Genomic DNA, 11,010 nt, shown 5'->3' with positions numbered 1-11,010 from the left:
AATGACGACCGCGACGACGAGGATCGCGACGCTTGGCGGCGCGGGGTACACAAAGCGCTGGACCACCCGCTGGAGGTGGTAGGCGTACCGGAGCGCGCGGGCGCGGAGCTCCTTGGGCGGCGGGATGAGGAAGTGGACCTCGATCGCACCCTCCTCGCTCAGGAGGAGCTTGACGCCCCGGCGGTTGCCCTCGTACACGTGGACGGCTGCGTTCGCTTCGGCCATTGCTCGCAAATCCACTTGTGGTCGAAGTTGAAGCTACAAAATCCGCTTCGCCCTGATTGGCCGACGCAAAGATCTTGAGGCGTCGAGTCAACAGCCTGTTGAGTTGACACAGCTGGTGCTGTTGACACGACCGATTACCCGCGCTTTTCAGCCATACGTGATCGAGCGACTTCAACCTGCGCGCGACCGACCACGCCCTTCAATGATGGCCACCAACAATGGCCAAGAGGGTGTAGAGGGTCAAGAGAGACGAGCTTGGGACAGGCCGGCGCGACAGGGCGACCGAAACGACGCGAAGAGAAAGAAGACCAAGAAGCCGCGCGAGCGAATGGGAAGACGACGGCGTCTATGCAATCGGCCTGTCAGGACCAGCTGGTTCGCGCTGCACCGCCGCGAGAAGCAATGGTTCTCGAAGCTCCGCGCAATGGTGGCGGCACGCCCACCATCCGGGTGGCACCTTGAAGTTGGCGGTGTAGCGTCGACGGCTTCAAACTGTCGGGCATCACACCCGTTGGCCCGAGTCGCATTTATGCAGGAAGGAGCGTGCGGCGACGAGGTTGCACGGACGCACGCGTTGCCGCCGATGCACGCGACGCATCGACACGGTGTTGTTATCTAGTATCATTCATCGACTGGAGGAGGCGGAGGAGGATGGGCCGTAGACTGAAGAAGGAGTACTGTAGCAGGGATGGGACGTCCAGTCCACCGAAAAACGACACCTGGGGCGATACCAGGTACGAAAACTCTGCTCCTCGGATACCAGCAGTCGTTAAAACAACGCTTGCCGTCGCAGCAAGCTCTTGCAACCGTTCGGTGTTGGAGTCGCCCAAAGCGTGTTTGTGGCCGACTGCTGGCGCGTCGACGTCGCGGGTTGGACAGGTGTATCAAGTGCTCTTGCGTTTCTGCATCGAGGGAGCTCAACGTTGTCAAGTGGACGATACCACACCAGCCGTCGAGCGCCCACCGAGGCTTGGAGTACGGGGGCCTTCTGGCTGCGGAGTGGAGACTGCTGCGACGGAAGAGCATTGCGTATGCAACAAGAATGCTCTGAAAAGACGAGCCGTACCCCTCCTTGATCCCTTTAGCCCCGTTGCCTTTAGCCCATCAAACCGTTCAAACAGGTCAAATGGTTTGCGTGCATTGAGCGTGACAACTCTATCCGATCTCTCACATCTCGATGCCGAGCGCGAGCGTCATGTTCATAAAGTCGAAGAGCACGCAGCGCATCCAAAAGTAGACGGCGACACCGAGCAAGATGGAGATCGGGAGCGCCGGCAGCGCCTGCTTGTGAATGCCAAGGAGGAAGAGCGTGCCGCCGAGGCCCTAATCCAAGACGCTAATCGCACCCAACAACGTTCGAGACGACCGTAATTACCATGAGAATCGCGACGGCGCACGCCCACATGGCTGAGACGTCGTAGAGCGCCGCGCGCGACACGAGCACGCTGTAAAACACGAAGTCCCCGAGCCCGAGCTTGATCGTATTGTCCTCTACAACCACAGATATCGTGGAGGCTACAATCACGCAACCAAGCGTACCCTCGTCGTCGGTGTCGAGGCCGTACTTGCGTTCGAGGTCGCGCCAGAGGTCGCCTTCACGACCCTCGTACATGGCCAAGATGCTGTCGACGCGGTCCAGTGCGTCGGGGTTGTAGGCGGTGTAGAAAGCAACGAGCCGGTCGCGAACGCTCGTCTTGGGCTTCAGGACGACAGGGGGCGGCAAGAGCGGCTCGGTCTGCGCCTCCGTCTCGAGACTGTCGTCGTCTTCGTCCTGGGGCTTGGACCGCCGGCGGGCAAAACTGCAGACGTCTGAAGCCGTCGTTGCTGTTGCTGTGACGGACGGCAAGGGGCCGCCGTGCTGGTAGTACTTGGGCTCCGTGTGATCAAAGCGCGTCTGCACTTCGGCCTCGTAGAGCAGGCCTGGCAGCGGCCGCCCCTCGGACTGAATCAGGTTCACGAGGCACTTGAGCGGCCCGCACGGCGTGAGCACAGCGCAGAGGTCGTAGAAGGCGAGCACGACGACAAGCGCCCACGTGGTCCACTCTGGAAACTTGCTGAGCTGCCACGCCATGATGACCGAGACCGCCACGAGGTACGACTGCGTCACCGACATGGGCAGACCCTAGCACGCTCCACGGTGAGCGTGCAATAGAGAAGACAGTGTACCTTTTGGTAAAAGATGGAGAGGACGCCGACGATCGCAAAGTTGTACATGACGATGGACCACGAGAGAATGTCGACGGCGACGTCGAGGCGCTCGAGGAGGACGGTCGCGAGGTGGCCGCCGAGGACCCCGAGCAAGACGGCCGACGAGAAGAACATGTAGCCGACGAGGAACTACACGTCGCATGAGACCCGGACGACGACGGGGCGCCGTACGTTGGTAAACTGAAATTTGTAGCAAAACACAATGACAAAGGTCGCAATGACAAAGACGCCGACGATCGCGAGGGCGTTCACAATCGCATGCCCGAGGAGCGATCCGTCCGACTCGCCGTCTTCCGGGAGGTACACCAGGTAGGCGCTACAACAAGATCGCTCGTGGCAAGAGGATCATGGCCAAGTGCAGGTCGTACTGGGCGATCTGATCGGCGGTCTCTGGGTCCGTGAGCACGGCCGAAGCAAGGCTAGCGCATGCTAGATGAGGCCATGCGACGCGCTGCGCAGGAGTACCTCGAGAGGAGCATCGTCATGGTCACGGGCAGGAGCACCGCGCGGAACGAGCCGAGCGAGTGCAGGATGTCATGGACGTCGATGCTACCGGCCTCCATGTCTTCGGGCGCCTGGCGCGTCGGCGGCGCCATCAGCGGGACGCTAGCCATGGCATGAGCGCCTCCTGGCAGCGCTCGCCCCACCTTGTCGCGTTCATCTTGGCTCTTGAAGTACGAGCGCAGATTGGATTGGCTTGTGTATAGTATACTATACAAACGGCATGATAAAGAGCGTTTGAATCAAAATGGTGTCATCTACCACTATTTCATACCTTCCTAAATACTGTACGAGTGCGATATCGTGTGATGTATAACACTAAATCGCAGCGTTCCGAGATTCACTCCTTTGCGCAAGCAGCATGGCGGCCCGCTTGGAGTACAACTGGTCGACGGAGTACAAGAACGACAAGCGGCTGCTGGAGATGCGCGATGCATGCAAGACGATCCTGCTCATGCTCAACAAGGAGGACGCCGAGCTGCCCGAGCCATCGATCCGCGGCTACCCCACATCCGCCAAGGTCAACCTACGCCTTGCTCGCATGCGATTGCACCTTTGCTGCGTGTAGAAGGCCCGCGTGGCGGCGCCGCCCGCCAAGCCAAAGCCAGCATTAGCAGCGCCCAAGGTCGCTGTCAAGGTCGATCGTCGCCCGCGAAAGGCCCCGAGCGTGCCCGACGATGGGTCGTCGACCGCCGACAGCGACTACATTGCGCGGGGCACGTTTACGAATCCGATGGACGACATGAGCGAGTACGAGAGCGACGACTCACTGCCACCGCCCCGACCGGCGCCAAAGATCTACGAAAAGGTCGAGGTCGAGGACGACGACGGCGGCGACGACGACAGCGACGACGAGGTATCCTCTTCTCGCTGCATGGTGCCAACTCACCTCGTTTTAGAACGCAGACAAGGCGTGCAAGATCTGCGATATCAACGAAAACGACTCGCAGAGTCTGCTCTGCGACCTCTGCGAAGACGGTAGGACCCGCTCTCGCCGTCTTCTTCTTCTCACACGGCCTGTAGTCTTCCACACGTACTGCGTCGGGCTCCCGGACGTGCCCAAGAACGACTGGTTCTGCTCGACCTGTCTCGCCGCCGAGTACATCCGACTCACGCATCAATTCGTACGTCGACGACTCTCTATCCATGCGTCTCGACTCTGTTCCTGTAGATGGCCGAGCCGCTGGCCGTTCTCAACACATGGCTGGTCCATGCCAGCGGCTGCGATGCGCGCGACGACGTGTGCCAGTCCGCGTCGCTCGCGCGCATCTGCGTCTTTCTCAAGCGCCTCGTGCGTGCGATCGCGCTCACCGACGGCGTCTTGCGGGCCAAGTTTGGCGAGCTCCTCACGCACCACATTGGTGGTTGCACCGAGAAGCTCTACTGCCCCGTCCCGCTCTGCAACCAAATGCGGAAGCGCAAGGCCAAAGTCCACATCCGCGCACTGGAGCTGTGATCACTCGATAGATTGATATATATATACTTTTCGTGGCGTCAGCCTTGCGCGTTAGGCGAGGAGGCTGCGCATGAGCGCCCGCGCGACGCCCATAAACTCGGCCAGCGGCGTCCCGGCCTCAGCATCCTGCGTGCTCTCGCTGAGCTCTTCGAGGGTGCTTAGGAGGAGACGGTGCGTCGCAAACGACTTGGTCGTTGACTGCAAGCCCAAGTTGTACAAGGCCTTGCAGACCAGCGTGCTGCAGGCCACGTCCGTGAGGCCGACGCTGCGGAAGAGCGTTGTGAGCGCGTCGCGCGCCTGCAGCGAGAGCAGCGCCTTGCGGCTCGGGCCGTCCAGCGCCGCGTTCATCAAGATGCCGCAAACAGACGACACGACGAGCTTGCTCGGGTGCTCGAGCAAGGCGAGGAGCATCTCAAAGGATTGGGTCTGGACCAAGTGCGCGAGGACGTCGGGGAACCGCGCGAGGTTCCCGAGTGCCCGCGCCGCCTCGATGACCATCTCGTCGTTGGGATCGACCAAGCCGGCGCAGAGCGCGGTCGCGAGCTCGATGCGGTGCGTCGTGACGACGTTTGGAGCCGACTCGGTCGGCGACGCGTAGTACGAGAGGTTGGTCAAGCAGCTCACAATGTTGAGCTGGAGCTCGTCGTGGCCGCATTGCGTGGCGTGCGAGAGGAGCTCGAAGAGGCAGTCGAGGCCCGGCGACGCCGCGGCGATCGCGCCCGCGGTGGCGTTGATCGAGATGTTGGCCAGCAGCCGCATGAGCTTGACTAGCACATCCATCGACTCGTCGTCTTCATCCTCTTCGTCATCGTCGTCATCTTCGTCCGTGTCATGGGGCGCGCGTTTCGTCGAGGACGACTGCTGCATGTAGAGCCGACCGTACTGCTGCAAGGTCCGGACCAGGATCGACACGGCGCGGTGCGACACGGCGAGAAGCTTCCGGTTCTTCTCGTTGCTCGCCGTGAGGTTTCCAAGGACAAAGCACAGCCGCACGAGGAGAGCGGCTTGGAACCGGTGCGGCGCCCCCGACGAGGAGAGGTCGAGGAGCGCGACGAGGTCGCCGAGGATGTCGGGACTCTTGTTGATCGGCGACCGGCCGGCTTCGTGCAAGGTGAGCTACAGATCATTTAAACACATGTATCGATCTGCCGTGTACCTTGCTCAGGACGCGCGAGATGTTGAGCATGAGCTCGAGGTGCGACGGGTAGAGCGGCAAGAGTGCGCAGAGCGCCTCGGTCACGTGCCAGTGCCAGAACTGCTTGTGGCACGACTTGTGCACGGCGAGGTTGCGCAGGATCGCCGTCACCTGCACGAGGAGTTGCGCGACGGGGTTCTCGCCGCCCCGGCTACCATCGTGGCGGACGTGCAGCTACATAATGGATACGTTTGGTTGACACATTGAAGGAAAACACAGCGTACGTGCAAGATCGCTTTCAGAATCGAGATGGCGCCGTTTGTGGCGAGCAGTGACACCATGCGCGTCGTCGATGACGCATTCTTGAGCGTGCCCGCCACGTAGATGAGCAGCTGCATCGGCAACGGACCTTTCTTGGACGATGACGCGTCGCTCAGCACGCCGACGAGCGTCTCGACGACCGCGACGTGGCAAAAGTGGTCGTCGTTGGTTGGGTCCTTGCTCTGGAGGAAGAGCAGCTTGGCCGCATGCACCACCGCATCTTCAAACGCGTCGAGCGGTCCGAGGCGGCACACATATAGCTACATCCCATCCGCGCATAGAATCCTATTCGCAGGATGCAAGGTACCGTGATGGACGCCCGCGTGAGCTCAATGACGCTGCGCCCGGCGGCGACGTCGATGCACTCGAAGAGCTGCGAGAGACAGGCCGCGTTCGCCGCTGCAAGCGCACCTGAGCCAGGCAGGACGAGTTGGCGTCTGCACCGTCATAGGTAGATGTACCGAGCGCGCTCTCGTCACGAAGCAGGTGCGTGTCGTGGTAGACCTGCGACGTGGCCTTGCAGATCGCTTGGACGGTCGCAAAGGCCTCTTCGTCTTGGTCTGCGTGCGCTCGGAAGCTGTCGAGGTGCTGCTGGAGCTCCTCGAGCCGGTCGGCCAGCGCCTCCTACAACCCCGTGTCACGTTCGGTATAGAGTAAGCCGCTGCGTTACGATGGTCGAGACGGGTGCTAGCTCGTTCTCGTCGTTCATGTCGTCGGATGTGGCTTTGGCATCGAGACCACGCGATGATGGGGACGCCTTCTCGCCACACCTGGGCTCGTACTCGCTCATGGACGACTGCGGACGGTCGTTGTCTCGCGCCGTCGAGATGGGCGTGGTCACGACCTCGACCTCTTGGTTGTCTGCGTCTGTACTCAAGCCTATGCGGGATCTTGTCGCGCGCACCTCGTCGCCGCGACGGCCGCTTCTTCTTGGGCTTTTCAAACTCGGACGCATCCGTCGAGAACGTCGAGCTCGGGCGAGAGCTCGGGCGGTAGTCGTCGCCGTAGAAGAGCGGGCGTGCTAATACAAGTGGTGTCATGCAGCCTCAGCCATTAGCCAGCGTACTGCCAGTCTTGGGCGTGAAGGGCCGCGACGGGTGCTTGAGCGACGCGCGCGCCTAGCGACGCATGAGGCTGACGGCGGTGCTTTGAGCGGCCAGACCTGCGCCAGGACGCTCGAGATGGCCCCGCGCGCGATGAGCCCGTCCATACCCGCGCGGCTTCAAATATGGCGCAGCAGTTACGACGGTCCCGTTTCGAGCAGTTACATGTGGCATGTGCCACATTGAACAAGGCGACCCGACCAAGTACTTGTACTGTAGTGAACGCATCGCTCGTCGTAGCGCAGAGTTTAGCGATGCGCTTCTGCATGGTCGTCGTGACGGCCCAGCCTGTAGAGCGCGTTGATGATGCGATGTGCTTACATTCGGCACATGCCGAATGGAGTGACGTTCCTACGTTATCCGGAATGGGATTGGTTTCGAAATTTGCATTTTCGAAGCGTCCAGCAGCAGCACGGGCATGACGGACGACGAGACGCACCTCGCGCTCCTGACCGTGCTCGGCGCTGGCGCATGCGCCGTGGCATACTTGCACACGAAGGCGCTCTTGTCGGCTGCAGAGGTTCCTCTCGAGGAAGAGGCTCGGCGAACCGAGCGGCTCGTGCGCATCCGCAACCAAGCGACGACGCTCCAGAACGCGTACGCCGCTGCTGTCGCGCAGCACTCGCGACTAGACAAGCTCATGAGCGACTACGAAGCTGCAAGGCTGGCATCCATGCAAGGGCTGCGACTCGCTGCCAAGCGCGCAATCGACGAGGTTGCCATTGCCCTCAATAGCAGTTGCCACGACTACTTGGACCAGCAGCGTGCTGTGGCGCGACGCCTCCCGCCATGTATGAGCGATCCATCGTATCGTCGTACTCACTCTAACTGACAGCTTTGCGCCAGTAGACGAGCCTGCCCCTGAGACACTGGTTTTGCGAGAGCTACCGCGAGCACCCGCACCGCCACCGCAGCGGCCATGGGAGCACGGAGGCGTCGTCTTGCTCATCGTAATGGTGTGCTGTGGCATCATGGTGTATGCTTCCAAGCGGCGCCGGGCATACGGGGCCACAATACAGACCACCCCCATAGCACATGTGACGCACAGGCAATCTGTTCGATTGGTGGCGACGCGGAACGACGACGATGAAGACGATGGGCACGCTAGCACTTGGCGAGTACCGTAGGATAAGGGCACAATGCGTTGTTTCCGCGCGTCGACGCATGAAGTAAATACGAGCATCGACATCTTTGTACGCGTGCGTTAGATGGCACCCTCCTGGTATTCCGCGATGGATGGTGTCTTGAACGCGGCTTTCAGCTCGTCGTCGTCGTCGTTGCCGTGAAGGAGCTTGTCGAGGCCACGCAACGAGGCCGTGACGTCCGGAATGAATGTGACCGGTTCCCACGCGACGCCTTCGGGGCTTGCCTTCTACGCAGAGAGTCATTCGTGTATGGCATCGACGGCAAATCCCTCGTACCTTGCGCCCCAGGGCAAGCGTCCGCTTGAGCATCGACGAGAGCTGCGTTGGGTGCAAGATGGGCTCGGCGTGCTTCTTGACGTAGTCCATGCGCTCCTGCAGCTTGCGGCTGGCGACCGCGAGGTCGTCAACGATCTTCTCCATGTGGTCGATCGTGGCAAAGTGGTGCTGGAGCAGCACGCAGCGGTCGAGGAGCAGCTGGACGTTCGCCTCGTGCTCGGCCTCGAGGTCCATCTCCGCATGCGAGTCCACGAGGGCGCACGTCTCGTCGATCTTGTACATGGCGAGCGCGACCTTCTCCTCGACGGCCAGCGTCAAGTGGCCGCCGTCCAGCACCGCGGCCGCGACCTCCTCGCACGCGTCCTTGAAGTTTTCCCGCATCCGTCAAGTAACAATTGACGCTCCACGCGGCCCTCGCTACAAGAACCTACATCCCCTCGCTACAAGAACATCAGAATGAACCTCTCACATTCGATCGACCGGAGTGGGGCCATGACGTGGCACGACGAGCGAGCAAGAAGATTGTGGTGCAGGGCATTGCAAGACGCCACCGACACCACGTGGCCACATGGGTAATACCGCTGTCAATAGATCTCGGAGATGCGAGCATCGAGCTTGCGCTGGCACATGAGCCGTGTCCATAGGCCGTACTATCGCGTGGGTGTCGGCCTGGCTTCTTCAACGGACTGGCCGTTATCGGCGCTGCTCAAAGAGGATCTGAGGTCGCATGCGACGGTCTCAAAGCCACGCAGAGACATGCGGACACGAAAGCTGGTTAGCGTCTCGGTTATTAATACGCGAGTCCTCTAGGCCTAATAAATTGCACTTACATGAACGAGTCGTCGTCAAAGTCGTCGTCGCTGTCGCCTTCGTACTCCATCTCCATGAAGTCAACCTGCCACCGGAGAATGCCGCCAATGCCACCAAAGCCCTGGCAAAACTGCGAGCCTTCCTGGGAGCGGGCCGTGACAAACTCGAGCGCGGTACCAAACGTCTTGTAGTTGTTGGCGAACCACTCGACGAGCGGCTCCTTCTCCGTCACTTCGAGCGTCTCGCCCGTCTCGGCGTCCATAAAGTTGGCCGCGACCTTCTCCTCGGTCGGCGACAGAATCTTGTGCACTTCCTCGCCCGTCTGGTTGTTGCGCATCGAGATGCGGTGGTGCGGCAGGTCTTCCCAGAGGATGAGCGTCTCGACGGCGCCGAGCTCGAGCGCCTTCATCGTATCCGCGACACCAAAGCAGTACTTGCCAGAGTCCATCGCGATCTCTTCCATGTACTTGCAGATGAGCTTCTTCTCCTGCACAAACTTGACGTTCGAGAGCGTGTCGGCCGCGAGCTCGATGGCCTGGTTGAAGCCGTTCTCGCCACCGTACGAGACATCGACAATCTTGACCACGATCTCCTGGAGGCGCTTGTCAAAGATATCGGACTGGTTGAGCTCGTTCTTGAAGTCGGCGGAACCGGCCAGCACGAGGTTCGTGACGTTCGGGCGATCGTTCGTGATGAACATCTGCGTCGCCGTCTCGGCGACCTTGCGCACGTAGTGCTGGCGCTTCTCGAGACGGATGCGGCCGAAACGCATGGCCGACTGACCACCGCGACCGTGCTTCTTGGGCAAATCGACCGAAAACTTGTGGAGGATCTCGCGCGAGTTACCAGCGACCGTACCGTAGAGGGCGCCGTTACCGTCCATGATGATGAAGCCAAAGCGATCGTTGTCCTGGAGGAGCTCGCCAAGCGCCTCCGTGTGGAACTTGTTGTCGCACATGTACAGCGACGTGTTGATGGGCTTGAACGGCTCAAAGTCAAAGTTGAGACGCTTCTCCTTGCCGTCTTCCGTCATGCACGTGCCGCAGTACATGACGAGGCCGTTCGGCGGGCACTTGGTGTAGAGCTTCAGGCGCTGCTGCGTCGACGTGATCGCACCGAGCACGGACAGGCGGTTCACGCGCGACTTGATGTTGGAGGCCGTGCCATACTCGTCCTGGAGCATGCGCGCGACGCGCGAGATCTGGTCCTTGGGCGGGATCACGAGCGAGATCATGGACGTCCCGTTACCGCGCGCGGCCTGGAGGTTCTTGATGAGCTTCTTCATCTGGAAGAGCTTCACTTGCTCTTCCTCCTTGCTCAAGGCTGCTTGCGACGACATCGTGGCTGCTTCTTCCTTCCGGTCGCGATGGCGAAATGGGCTCGAGGACCACCAAAATTAGACAAAGGCTGCCCTTTCCGGCATTAAATTGGCGGCGGTTTGCATCGCGCTTTCTTTTTTACGAGGTGTCTATTTCGACAATCAATTTAAACTACCTTGTGCAATGTATGTACATGCCCGGCACCATCGTGTTGGTATAAAATAGAGCATTGCACCCCATTATATTTGGACCAAAATAAAATACAGAAACAAGGTCGCGACCGCCACCACGGGCAGCGTATAAAAAACGGGTTTTCACGTATTTTTATTGCTGCCACTCGACGCACTGTCCCGGAAGCGCCGGATATTTTTATTCGCAATTTAATGCACCCCGCCACCGCGTGACGTTCCGCTACGCAAATCGAGTGGCCCTCGCAGTCCACGCGCTGGCGTTAAAGCGTTAAACCTCCCAAAACGCATACACCACAGACGATCGCGGCCCCTACGAGGGA

The 11,010-nt window shown here is 60.3% G+C and overlaps 6 protein-coding genes across 6 annotated transcripts; 2 read left to right on the top strand and 4 right to left on the bottom strand.

Moving 5' to 3' along the window:
- Positions 1-1,343: 1,343 nt before the first annotated feature.
- Positions 1,344-3,117, bottom strand: SPRG_02256 (hypothetical protein). Its single transcript, XM_012340805.1, has 8 exons — positions 3,081-3,117; positions 2,899-3,039; positions 2,802-2,852; positions 2,605-2,749; positions 2,392-2,562; positions 1,765-2,347; positions 1,601-1,716; positions 1,344-1,548 (listed from the first exon to the last, which is right to left on the bottom strand). Exons 1-8 carry the CDS (start codon positions 3,092-3,094, stop codon positions 1,393-1,395), a joined length of 1,377 nt encoding a protein of 458 aa, XP_012196195.1. The 5' UTR covers positions 3,095-3,117; the 3' UTR covers positions 1,344-1,392.
- Positions 3,118-3,272: 155 nt separating this feature from the next.
- Positions 3,273-4,430, top strand: SPRG_02255 (hypothetical protein). The gene is made up of 5 exons (XM_012340804.1): positions 3,273-3,454; positions 3,503-3,790; positions 3,834-3,912; positions 3,958-4,058; positions 4,106-4,430. The coding sequence occupies exons 1-5, from the start codon at positions 3,296-3,298 to the stop codon at positions 4,388-4,390; spliced, it is 912 nt and encodes a 303-aa protein (XP_012196194.1). The 5' UTR covers positions 3,273-3,295; the 3' UTR covers positions 4,391-4,430.
- Positions 4,371-7,065, bottom strand: SPRG_02254 (hypothetical protein). Its single transcript, XM_012340803.1, has 9 exons — positions 7,009-7,065; positions 6,913-6,964; positions 6,751-6,867; positions 6,517-6,707; positions 6,308-6,470; positions 6,154-6,257; positions 5,810-6,106; positions 5,547-5,759; positions 4,371-5,506 (listed from the first exon to the last, which is right to left on the bottom strand). The coding sequence occupies exons 1-9, from the start codon at positions 7,054-7,056 to the stop codon at positions 4,442-4,444; spliced, it is 2,250 nt and encodes a 749-aa protein (XP_012196193.1). The 5' UTR covers positions 7,057-7,065; the 3' UTR covers positions 4,371-4,441.
- A 283-nt stretch (positions 7,066-7,348) lies between these two features.
- On the top strand, positions 7,349-8,136 carry SPRG_02253 (hypothetical protein). Its single transcript, XM_012340802.1, has 2 exons — positions 7,349-7,740; positions 7,799-8,136. The coding sequence occupies exons 1-2, from the start codon at positions 7,368-7,370 to the stop codon at positions 8,074-8,076; spliced, it is 651 nt and encodes a 216-aa protein (XP_012196192.1). The 5' UTR covers positions 7,349-7,367; the 3' UTR covers positions 8,077-8,136.
- SPRG_02252 (hypothetical protein) lies at positions 8,076-8,798 on the bottom strand. Its single transcript, XM_012340801.1, has 2 exons — positions 8,371-8,798; positions 8,076-8,321 (listed from the first exon to the last, which is right to left on the bottom strand). The coding sequence occupies exons 1-2, from the start codon at positions 8,749-8,751 to the stop codon at positions 8,154-8,156; spliced, it is 549 nt and encodes a 182-aa protein (XP_012196191.1). The 5' UTR covers positions 8,752-8,798; the 3' UTR covers positions 8,076-8,153.
- A 329-nt stretch (positions 8,799-9,127) lies between these two features.
- Positions 9,128-10,563, bottom strand: SPRG_02251 (eukaryotic peptide chain release factor subunit 1). Its single transcript, XM_012340800.1, has one exon. The coding sequence runs from the start codon at positions 10,517-10,519 to the stop codon at positions 9,197-9,199; it is 1,323 nt and encodes a 440-aa protein (XP_012196190.1). The 5' UTR covers positions 10,520-10,563; the 3' UTR covers positions 9,128-9,196.
- Positions 10,564-11,010: the final 447 nt, after the last annotated feature.

The sequence above is a fragment of the Saprolegnia parasitica genome (assembly GCF_000151545.1).
Source record: "Saprolegnia parasitica CBS 223.65 unplaced genomic scaffold supercont2.5, whole genome shotgun sequence".
Classification (NCBI taxonomy): Eukaryota; Oomycota; class Saprolegniomycetes; order Saprolegniales; family Saprolegniaceae; genus Saprolegnia; species Saprolegnia parasitica.
The sequence above is the reverse complement of the archived record's forward strand: the minus strand, read 5'-3'. Positions and strand labels throughout refer to the sequence as shown.